Source organism: Hemitrygon akajei, chromosome 1, assembly GCF_048418815.1.
Source record: "Hemitrygon akajei chromosome 1, sHemAka1.3, whole genome shotgun sequence".
Classification (NCBI taxonomy): domain Eukaryota; kingdom Metazoa; phylum Chordata; class Chondrichthyes; order Myliobatiformes; family Dasyatidae; genus Hemitrygon; species Hemitrygon akajei.
In genome coordinates this window covers 213779578-213792025 of record NC_133124.1, presented here as the reverse complement: position 1 = coordinate 213792025, position 12448 = coordinate 213779578, and the positions used below count along the sequence as shown (strand labels likewise).

At 41.8% G+C, this 12448-nt stretch overlaps 1 protein-coding gene across 1 annotated transcript in view; it reads right to left on the bottom strand.

The window, feature by feature from the left end:
- mxd1 (MAX dimerization protein 1) overlaps positions 1 to 9980 on the bottom strand; it is a 43794-nt gene extending 33814 nt beyond the window's left edge. Inside the window, exons 1-3 of the mRNA XM_073060272.1 lie at positions 9739 to 9980; positions 8629 to 8722; positions 5353 to 5382 (exon numbers count right to left, since the gene is read on the bottom strand). Coding sequence (XP_072916373.1) covers positions 5353 to 5382; positions 8629 to 8722; positions 9739 to 9811 — 197 coding nt within the window. The 5' untranslated portion in view covers positions 9812 to 9980. The remainder of the gene's footprint in view (positions 1 to 5352; positions 5383 to 8628; positions 8723 to 9738) is intronic.
- Positions 9981 to 12448: the final 2468 nt, after the last annotated feature.

Here is a 12448-nt window from a genome sequence, read left to right as displayed (position 1 = left end):
ACCAGAACTGCACGCAGTACTTCAGGTGCAGACTCACCAGTACCCTGTACAGTTGCAGCATAACCTTCCTGCTCTTAAGTTCAATCCCTCTAGCAATGATGGCAGCAGGCTATCAAGAACATCCCATTTGCCTTCTTGATAGCCTGCTGCACCTTCAAACCGACATACGTGATCACGGTCTTTCCAAGACCATGATTGTTCTTGGCAAATTTGGCTTCACGTGACGCTGATCAGAGGGCTAATAGGTGCTACACCTTGACCAATTGTGATCTGCAGGTTAGCAGAGTGAAGGACCACTTTTACATCTTCTCTGGTAGAGACACATCTCCACACCACCACCCTAATTTGTGGTTACAATACTAATTAAAGTGAGCTGCTTAATGCTGAATAGTCATGTTTCTTGAATACGGTTAGAAGTAGATGAGCAGACATTCATAATATCTACATTAGAAGGAAAAGCTTTTGAGACCTGGAAACAAATTACATTAACTATCTTTACATGTATGCAAAATGTTTCTCTCAAGCTCGCTCTCTTCCATGGTTTATGCAAGGGCACATAGTACACAAACACGAACTAGTTCACAACAAACAAATGCTGCTTTGAATAAAAGGAATCTCTTCTGGATTGTAACCATGTTTACTTGTTTATTTGAGAGAAGTCTACTACTCACTAGTCAGGTAGCCTGGACACTTTTGGCAAGTTCTGGAGTGAGTTTTGGGGAAAAGCTGTTGCTGAGATAGTTTGGGTGTCTGAGGTAGTCCAAGACAGTGTTGAAGCAAAAAAGAAACAACTACAACAGTGGGTCATCAAATTATTTCAGAATCTGGGGCAAATTGATAGAAAATAGAGAATAAAATGAGATTAGTGAAATGGTCTTTAGTAGTCAGTGGGCCAAAGGGCCCGTTTCCATGTAATTTGTTCAGAATCAGGTTATATCACCAGCATATGTTGTAATGTTAATTTAGCAGCAGCTGTACAACACAATACATGGTAATATAAAAAAAATAAGAAAATTAAAGTGTGTATATATATATTAAATAGTTACATTAAAAATACTGCAAAAAACAGAAAAAATAAAAAGGGTGAAGTAGTTTCATGGGTTCAATGTCCATATTGGAATCAGATGGCAGATGAGAAGACAACTGCAAAAATACTTAACCATGAGGAAATGCCCCCAGAATTGGTTTGACCTTATGGCATATGGTAAAGCCATCAAATCTCTTCAACGTCATTACTTGGAATGATGAGACATGTCACTACCCAGCTGGTTCTACTTGTTGGAGCAATTTCAAGAATTGGAAATTATGTGCCATCAAGCTATGAACATGGGCATGCCAATCTGTCACAGGTGGATATGAACCAATTCACAGCAAAATTCTGGCAGCATCCTTCCTAGGCCAGGCACTGGAGGTAACTAGAAAATAACTGGGCAAAACAACTAATTCGGTTACAGCTGGGAACCACAGGAAAATTAAAAGCAAGGGAGAAGTGACACAGAAGATAGACTTGGACCCAACGTCTGGGGAAAGGAAGTAGCAGGGAGAGAGGGGGAAGAAAATAAATTCAGCACAAAATGCACATTTATCTTTAAGTACATCCAAATGCAACCAACATTTATACATACAATTCTGGTAGTTGAATAGAAATGCAAACCTAATATTTAGGTTTATGCTGTCGAGAAATTTAGAGTTACTGTATAAAATGCAGCGGAAGAGCATAACAACGGAACAGTGAGTTGCTGGTCTCCACTCTCATTACTGCAGGAGCGATCTCTTTCTTCCTCAGGGGAGGGAGAGAGCCTGTCTGAGATACTGAAGGGCTGGTTGTGGACTGTAGTTTTGATGGACTTTCGAACTATGTCTCTTTGAGGCTTTGGGTCTTCTGCTGCTGCTTGAGCAAAGGCAGCAAGAGTGAAAGGGAAACAGTATGTTTCTACAATTCATTCTATGGGGTTTCTTGTTTTGTGGATGTCTGTGAAGAGAACGGATAGCACATTGTATACATAGCCTGAAATTAAAATTAATCTTTGAACCTTTGAATAATATGATCTTACTCCTCCATTTCGTACCTCATTACCACATTACATGGAAAAGGATTTACACAGCATTCAGAGTATTAAAGCATATTAAGATCAGGAAATAACAGTTGCTCCATTTCTGTTAAAGGGAAATGAATTATCTGAAATGTATTATCTGAAATGTACTGCATTGCAACAGCCAATGTACAGAAAACAATAAACAGTAAACAATGAACAAACTGCCAGTAAAACTAAGGCAATGAGAAAGATTATCCACCACATGCCAATTACCTTGAGCTGCTGCGTGATTTGCTGTACCCTATTTAGATTTATGCACATTGAATTAAAATTGCTGCAAGAAGTTCGAAATGCTTCTGTTAAGGACAAAGTAACTGTCAATACAACGTCAATTCCTTTGGACCCAAATAAAATTTGGGAGTCGTAGGCATGCTGTTTATAAACTGGTCTTGGAAGTTCTTATCTTTTTCCATATCCCCGTTTCCTCTTTTGATCAGGAATGCTTGCTTTTATGAGTCGAGGCATCGAGCTCAAAAGTCAAGAGGGTATGTTGCAACTTTATAGAAGTTTAGGCCACATCTGGAGTAACGCATACAGTTCTGGTTGCCCCAATGTAGGAAGGATGTTGAGGCTTGGAGAGGGTGCAGAAAGGTTTACCAGGATGCTGCCTGGTTTAGAGGGCATGTGCTATCATGAGAGGCTGGACAAACTTGGGTTACTTCCTCTGGAGCGGCAAAGGCTGAGGGGAGATCTGATAGAGATTCATAAGATTGAGAGAGGCATAGATAGAGTGGACAGGGAAGTAGCTTTCTCCCAGGGTAAGAAATATCTAATACCAGAGAGGTGAGAGGAGGTAGATTCAAAGGAGATGCCAGGGGCAAGTTAAATTTTTTAAACTCAAGAGTTGTGGTTGCCTGGTATGGTGGTAGAGGCAAATATATTGCAGGTTTTTAAGAAATGTTTACATAGGCACATGAATACAAGGAAGATGGAGAGATATGGCCATGGTGTAGGTAGGAGGGATTAGCTTTTTTAAAATTTACTTTTTAAGCAGGTTCAGCACAACACTGTGGGCCTGAAGGGCCTGTTCCTGTGCTGTAATGTTCCCTGTTCCTTTTTTTAAAAATTTCTACAAGTAATTTGACACTACTCCATTCTCATTCCTTCTCAGCTAATCCAGCTTCATTCATATTTGGAACATATGAGATGTCCTCACCAACCTCGTGAGAAATCAGAAAGAAGACAGCCATTGTCCACTTGCGACTTTGCTCTGCGGTTTTGGGCACGCACTCACAACAGAAACTGTTTTCTACTTGAATGGGGAAGAGAAATTATCTAACAGAGCAAGCGGTGCAACATGATACCGTGCCCAAGTTATCAGGCAATACTTCTGTGACATTATGCAGTGAACCTAACTGTGTAATGACATCACCCTGCAGCACTACCTGCTGCTGCAAAATGGCGTTTTAAAAGAAATCTGCACAAAACCTCAGTATGTATGCTCCACATCAATAGATTAATGACCTATAGCATGTAGGGGACAAACTGCAAAAGAATCTTTAGGGAAGCAAACTCCTTGGCTTCAGGCTACTCTTATACATTAACTGATTACTATTTGAAACATAACATTGTCCATCCCTCAAAACCATTCTTCTGAAAGGGTAGAATTGATTTGATCCTTTAGTAAAACATCCTCCAAGGATCACAACCTATCATAGGGTTTGGAGGCTTGTGTGCCTCAATGGTCCAGAGTGCTATGTTGGCTGGAGTCAAGGTTTTATGCTTTGGCTCTTGGTAGGGTCATCCATGCCAAAGAGGTCAAAGGGTAGGTCACCGCCAGAGATGGAGGACTTTAATTGCTACCCTAAATGCCAGTGGTGTAATGGGCAGTATTTTTTTGGCAAAACAATCACGTTATAGCGCGATTATACCAAGCTACATAGCTTCGTATTCAGGAACTAAGTGATTTTTTTTTCAAAAACCTGCTGATCAATTGCAACAACAAACCAAGGACTTACAATAATACATTATGCTACTACAGGAGTTATAAACAGCAAACTAAATCATTTTGACGCTTTTGTCATTTGACATTCCCAAGTTGTATATGGTTAACATTAAATAATAACTAGATGCTAAATTTTCATAGATGAGGATTAGTCCTGACCACAGTTACAAGTATTTTTTGATATAAAAAAGATAATACAATGAAGTGAAAGATCCCAGAGTACTCTTTCCAAGAACTGTGGATGATGTCTGCTTAGAATCACCAGCAAATATTTAACTGCCAAGATTAAACAAATTATTGACCATGGTTATATTTGTGCAACCCTGAAATAGACAAATTAACACCAGTCATTTCTACATCAATGAAGTGCATCACCTTTAAAAGCATTTCATTGACTGTAAAATTGCTTGGTTCATCTATGCTGATAATAGTGCTATCCAAATGCAAACTCTTTTTCATACAATGGCAAAACACACTTTCCGAACAAACTCTGCAAGATTATTATTTAAGTAAGGACTCAGGTAACAATTCTCAATGAATGCAGTATCAGTGGTGCATTATTAGGCCAAGAAGGAGATTTTTGAGATAAAATCTACTTTTGATCATCAGAGGTCAACTCACAAAACACTCACTGGGCCTCGACAGGAATACTGTGTTCAGTTCTGGTTGTCACACTGTCAATAAACTGTGATCAATGTAAAAGAAGGTACTGAGGATTCACCAGAGTGTTGCCTGGGATGGAATGTTACAACAGACTAGATATCCAGAGGAGGCTGAGGCAAGTCCAGATAGTGGTGTAAAACATTATCAGAAGCATAGATAGGGTCAATAGCAAGAAACTTTGCCCAAAGCAGAAGTACCTAAGAGCAGGAGGCATAGTTTTAAGGTAAGAAATGATGTTTACAGGAGATCTGAAGAAATTACTTCAGCCAGCAAGTAGTCGCAAAATGGAATATACTGGCTAAGAAAGTGGTGGAGGCAGATACTCAAGACATTTAAAGAGCATCTGGACCAGCACTTGAATCTGCAAGTAGATGACAGACCATGTACTGGTAAGTAGGTTTGGTACAGTATATATACAGATAATTGACAGTTGGCACAGCTTAGGGACCAGTTTCTGCCCTGAGGACTACAAACCATGAGCTGGTAAATAGGATTAGTAGGCATAGGTAATTGACAGTTGGCATAGCTTTGGTGAGCCTAGGGACCTGTTTGTATGCTGTGTGTACTTGTGATTCTACTGCACATTATACTAAACTAACCATCGTAACATTTAAGGCATCAAATTATTTTCCACAGTCTTCAGCCTACCTGTTTTTTTCCATTTCGTTATGTGTAGATCTGAAAAAAAAGAAAATAAGAACTTATTCAATTTTAAAGGAAAAAAAACAATTTACAACTATGTATCATCTTCTAGATCACACCTTGTTCAACATAAGGACTTGCACAATCTGTGAAAGTTGTAACATGGAGGACTTTATCTACCAGAAGCCAAACCATTTTGATTGAAAACTGACTAACGAGTAAGTTTCACATTTTGTAAAACGCTCCCTTCAAGTTGGTAGCCCACACACATCAAAACATTCAGGCAAAAAATGATTACCAACATCCCAAATTACACAGAGTATAGTTATAGAGTAAGAAAATAATTTGCCCTTCAAATTCAAGATGTGCAGCATCTTGCTTACCTTTTTTTAAAAAAAAGTATTCCCCCCACTTAAAGAAATACAAATAAAATAAATGCCGCAGCTTCCTGCAAAGGCAGAGCTTTACTGAAACTTACCAAATAAAAGCATGAAGATTTGCTCAAAAGCAGCAAAAAAAAATCATACATCATCTAAGTACATTGGGACCCCACCTAGATCAGCTACATATTTGGCAAAGCAAACAATACAAGCATATTCAAACATTTTTCATTATACAGTTCCCACTATTAAAAAAATTCATATTGATCTGAGGGCTGACAAACAAAAGGTTTGCAATGAGGTATCCGATGGCATTTACTTCTGCATGATGCACTAGTAAGACTACAAGACATAGGAGCAAAATAGGCCATTCCATCATGTCTGATTTATTTTCTGTCTCAACCTTCTCCCTGTAACCTTTGACACCCTTATTATTCAAGATTTCATCAGCCTCCACTTTAAATAATCTCCATAATTGACTGTGGCAATTAATTCCACAGATTCAAACACCCCCCACCACCCCAATAAATTTCTCCTCATCTCCATTCTAAATGGACATCATTCTATCTTAGATTCCCCCATTATTGGAAGCATCCTCTCCACATCCACTCTATCTAGGCCTTTCAGTATTTGATAGATTTCAATGAGATTCCCCCCCCCCCCCCCGATTCTTCTAAACAAGTAGAACAAAGAGAAAAAAAATTTGAGCTTGGGGAACCTACGGCATGCCACCTGCTACCAGTGGTGCTCAGAAATCAAGGGCTCATTCGTTCAACTTTGGTACAGTAGCTCACAAACTTGTTTTTAAGTTTCCAAGAAAACTGCGCTTTCCTTTAAGCCCAAGTTCTTTTTTTTTTTTGAGGTTGAGCTTTACACATGTATACAAAGATAACAAAATCTGTTACTTGACTCAGCACTAGGTCTGTCACTGAAACTTAAGAGCTGGCACAAGCAAGCTGAATTGATTTTTATCCCACCATTCACAAAAATGAAGACTAAATGTGAGAGGAAGTCATTAAACAACCTGTCAGATGGCAAGTACAAATCAAAATTAAATCCCCATCATATTGTTAAATATGTTTAGAACTGTTTCAGACACATTAGCCATCTCTCCTTCATAGTTTTAGAGAATTATTATTTTTTAAACTGACAGTAACCCGGATTCATTTCCACTGCTATCTGTAAGGAGTTTGTACGCTCTACTCCTGACCATGTGGGTTTACTCTGGCGCTCCAATTTCCTCCCACGTTAAACTGGGAGCAAGCAGTTTGAATGGTTTGGCACAGACTGGAGGGGCCACAGGGCCTGCTTTTGTGCTGTATTTTTCTACGACTCTATGCCAAAAACAGAGGTTAGAGGTTAAGTTGTCACATGGGTATAATTTCAGTGGCAGGCTTAGTGTGATTCAAGTAGCAGATTTTGTTATCTTTGGATACATGTGCAGAGCTCAAACTCAAAAAATGAACTTGCGACTTAAAGGAAAGAGCACAGTTGTTTTCTTGAAGACTCAAAAACAACTAGGCTGTTTCTTGCCAAGTTTGCGAGAACAGTACTGTAGTGGTTAGCACAATACTTCAGAGTACAGGCAACCTGTGCCTAATTCCCACTGCTGTCGGTAAGGAATTTGTATGTTCTCGACCATGTGGGTTTCCTCCAGGTGCTCCAGTATCCTCCCACAGTCCAAAGACATACCAGTTGGTAGGTTAATTGGTCATTGTAAATTGTGCCATGATTAGGCTAGGATTAAATTGGGGAAATGCCGGGTGGCGTGACTCAAAGGGCCTTTTCCACACTGTTTCTCAATAAATAAATAATACTACACACAAAATGCTTTGATTTCCAGCATCTGCAAATTTTCTCATTTGGAATAAATAATTAAATTGAGCGACACAGGGTCTGTTACTGCGCAGTAATACTAAAAAAAAGTAAAATAAATAAAATAAAATAGAAGATGCCCAGAGATCTAAAAAAGACCTAGAGGAGTTTGGAGCATTTCCAGACCAAATCACCACATTTATTTTGTCTTCAATAAAACACACACGCACATTTGAAGAGAAGTTTAATGAAATAAATTTCAGTTTAAAATGGAATAAGTAATGGATAAAGCAAGATCAAATAAATATCAGCAAGAATAAACAGTTGCAATGTGAGTCTGAACAAACAAGCTTCTTTTTAAAAACTCAGTGCAAGTCATATACACATTGTTTCCATTAGCCTGTTTACAAACAGCACAGAGAAGTGACTTCAATAATTATTGACAAAGCAGTTTCCATAGCTGATTAATCCAACCCATTCCAACAGTGTCACTGTTTGTCCAGGACTGGAATTGGGTGGAGAAGTAAACCATGGAATTATTCCAGGAAGGAACAGCTAAACTAGTTTCAATACAACTAGGGAATTGGCTTAGGACACCACGTTTAGTGCGCCACCTTTACAGCCCAGGGCATTCCGGAATTCCGAGTTCAATTCCGGCACCGTTCTGTAAGGAGTCCCTGTACTTCCTCCCAATGGAATGTGCGCGCTTTCCCCAGGTGCTCCAGTTTCCTCCCACAGTCCAAAGACTCACTGGGTAGGTCAATTGGTCATTGTAAATTGTCCTGTGATTAGGATTAATCAGGTTTGATGGGGATTGCTCGAAAGGCCAGTAGGGCCCACTCTGTGCTTGTATCGCTAAATTAAATACTTCATTCAGGAGTGATTTGCATGGAAACAAAGAATGATTAAAGGATCAATTCTGTAAAGAAGCAAATCAGTCCGGGCACCTATGAGAAAACAGCCTTAATTCCCACTTACAGGGAGACCAAGAAGGATGTCGTGAAATCCAGACGGGGAAGAAGGGTAGCTCGGGTGTGGGGTTACAAAAGACAAGTCTAGCCAAAACCTGACCACATCTGGACTTTACCTGCTCCCTGCACTCTTCTTGGTTTTGCTTTTCCGTTTGCTGCCAGGATCCTCGTTTCTGTAGGGCAGGAGCGCCGCATACCCATGCTCAGCCTCTGCGTGGGGGAATGAGAATAGACTCAGGCAGGGAGGCAACATGCAATCTTCACCCATCCCAACTTCCCTATTTCTACCCCTCCACAACACCAACCCTCTTCTGTCTCCCGCACAGATGACACTTCCCCACCCTCATGCAGCACACACCCACCCACATTCCCACTCCTTAGCAAGAAAACGAAAGGGAGTAGCGTGACCATTCACCAGTTTGGTTGCTGAGACAGCATATCTGTCATATTAGAGGTGCAAAGAATCCTTTTCTATTCAGTAGGGCCACAGACTCCTTCATTGAAACTAATGAAACTCAACATGACAGATTCAGAAAAGATGTTCCCCTCGACCCAGGAGTCTAGAACTAGGGGCCACGGCCTGAAAACATTGGCTAGCCTACTTAAAGTTGTTATTTAGAACAGAAACTAGTAGTAATGTATTCACTTAAAAGGCCGATGAATGTTTGGAATTCTCTAACCAGGGACTATATGGACTCGGTTCTGTTTTTTTTTATCACGTTGGAATCAAGATAGGATAACATAGGAAACCAGTATGTGGGCAGATCAGCTGTGCATTTGACAGATTGGGCTGGAGTAGAGCGATGGCCTACTATTTATGTTCTCCGTCCATTCGCTCCCTCCTTCTCGCTACAGCCCTGACTTGATTATCTCATTCCAATCCCACCCCCACCCCGTCTCAACCACTGCCACCAACTCTTACCTAAACCATTATTTGTCTCACTTCCCAATTTCCCCCACTCTCACCCATTACCCCAACTTTCACCTCAGGCATTATCAACCCTCCCTAATCCCGATTCTCAGCCATTACCCCAATACTTACCCTCCCCATTATTTGCCCCAACTTCCCCAATTCCTGCACTCTCAGCTATTGCCTCAACTCTATTATTTGCCTCCGACTCCCTCCTCCCCGCTTCCCACTTCAGCCATTCTCCCGACTCCCATTCCCTCCCCCCCACCCCCACCATCGCCCTTGCCCCCTGCCTCCCCCGCCCGGGATTGTTTACCTCGCTCCCGCCGCTCCAAGTAGTGCGCGGCTTCAATCAGCCGCTCGATGTTGATGAGCTGCACGGCGGTCATTGTTGTGAGAATGGACAAGAGATAGCGCGACGATCAGCTGCAAGAGTTCTCTCTCAGTTGAGTTCAGTGCCCCAGCCCGCTCCGCCCAGCCGCTACCAACCGCCCGTGTTTACCTGCCTGGAGAAATAAAGGCGCAGCGGCCGCGCACCCTGACCGGACCCACGGTCCACCTCCCGTGCCCCATTCACGCTCGTCTATTGGATAAGACTACCGTGGGACCGCCTTCTCTTTCCTTCCATTGGTTGTTGATGCTGCCCATCTGCGATCACGTTACCTTGACCGCTCGAGATTTTTAAAAACAAGAGCGCAAGAGCCCGCCCACAGTTCCTATTGGTCAAATTTGGATTCAGCCGCCTTCTCCGAGTATGATTGGATAATACTGTCGCCCGTCAGCGTGAGCCATAGATGATTGCCTGTCGATTCCTCTGACTTCACATAACCAAGTTCTGATAGGCCGATCAACAATGATGTAATGCGGTTCTCGTACTATCAAAAGTTGCCTAAGTGTCCGTGCACTGTGTGTGTGACATGCGCAGTGGAGGTTTAGCTTGCTGCGCTGGAGCGGAGTGCTGGCAGTATCTTTCTCACGTTTGACACAAATGTCTTCACATGGAGAGCCCCTCCCCCAACCAGCAAAACAAAAATACTGCCCTCTCTTCATGTTCAAAGTAGGGAAGGTTTGTTGTAACGTTACAGGGTGCAAGTGTGACTGCATCTGGGGCACTTCATACAGTGTGTTTCCTTATTTAAGGCAGACCGGGATTGCAACGCACAGACGGTTCACCCTGGGTCGATTCCTAAGACGAACTAGTTGTCCTACGAAGAGAGGTTGGGCAGGTTGGAGTTTAGAAGAAAGAAATACTAATTTACTGAAACGTTGAAGTATTTGACGGATCTGTGATAACCAGCACTCGAGGAGCGGAGAATACGGGGGTGCCTGTTTCAGGCAGAGATGAGAAGGATATTCTCGCTTAGAGCATGGCGACTCTTTAGAAATTGTCTCAGAGAGCTGTTGAGGCAGAGGTATTGAATTTATTAAAGGGGTGGAAAGCACAAAGGGTATGTTTTTTATGGGATGTTCACATGACACAATTGCTTTTGGTGTCACTTAAGAGAGAGAGAGAGATAATACTGCTCCATCATAACTGATCTGCCTGGAGGAGTGCAAATTGAAAAGGGTGAATGGAGGCAGTTGAGAAACAAAAATCTGCTGGAACTGTGCAATGCAGAGCACAGTAGCCGTGGGGATACTCAATTAGATCATAAACATAAGAGCTTCTGCAGAGCAACACGCACATAAAATGCTGCAGAAACTCAGCAGGTCAGGCAGCATCTATGGAGAAGAGTAAACAGAGCTCCTTTCTTTCCAATCCCGATGAAGGGTCCCAGCCTGAAACTTCGACTGTTTCTCAGCAAAGATGCTGCCTGACCTGCTGAGCTTCGCCAGCATTTTGTGTGTGCAGCTCTTGATTTCCAGCATCTGCAAAATCTCTTGTGCTTCTTATTGGCCTTTTTCTTGTGCTGTCTCTGCCTCTCTTATTTCCTTTATCACTTCCCCTTTCTGTAATCAGCCTGATTCTAATTCATGTGAACCTGACAATTATCATGTGTGCTTCTTCCTGCTCCACCTTACTCTTTCTTTCTGGTAATCCAGGGAGCTGGTTTCAATTTCCCTACCTACCTATCCAAAAGCCTATACACTTATACAATGTTTATTTACTGCCTGCTAACCTTTGATTCCAATCTATCAAGGCCAACTCCCTAATTACAATAAAAATGGTTCTTGTCCAAAGGACAATTTTCCAAAGCTTTTCTCGACCTTGTGCTGTGACTGTCACTGTTTCCTAGGTGTTCCCCAAATGCTATTGGATTGTTTCCCAGAACCAGGCCCAGCAACGCTGCTTTCTTGATCACTAAATTAGGGAAGTTCTCCACACCACACTTGAGAAACACCTCCCTATACTTGCCTCTCGTGTTACTAAACCCAGTCTATATTTGGTAGTAGAGGTCCTTCTTCGCTATTGTTCCGCAGTTGTTGCATGTTTCTGCAATTTCTCCTGAAAAGTTGCTCCTCGATATCCTTCCCACATCTTGATGACCAGTGGTATCAGCCTTGTGTTCTCAGCACTAAACAGGTAATTTCAGTCCTCTCTCTCCAGCACTGCAAAGTACTCCTTCAGCAGCACTGCTATTCCCCCTGCTATCTCACTATCCCTTTCTTTTAGTCTAAGACCAGAGGACATAGCTGCAGAATACAGGGATGTCCTTTTAGAACAGAGATGATGAGGAAATTCTTCTGCCAGAGTGGTGGATCTGTGGAACTCATTGCCACAGGTAGCTGTGGAGGCCAAGTCATTGGGTATATTTAAGGCAGAGGTTGATTAGACAGGGCATGAAGGGATACGGGGTGAATGCTGGAGATTGGGGCTGAGAGGGAAAATGGATCAGCCATGATAAGATGGAGGAGCAGACTCAATGGGCCGAATGGCCTAATTCTGCTTGTATATAGATAGATAGATACTTTATTGATCCCAAAGGAAATTATACTGTCACAGTAGCATTACAAGTGCACAAGTATAGAAATATTAGAAGAGAAGTAAGAAAGAATAAAAAATAAGATACCACAAACAGTTGACA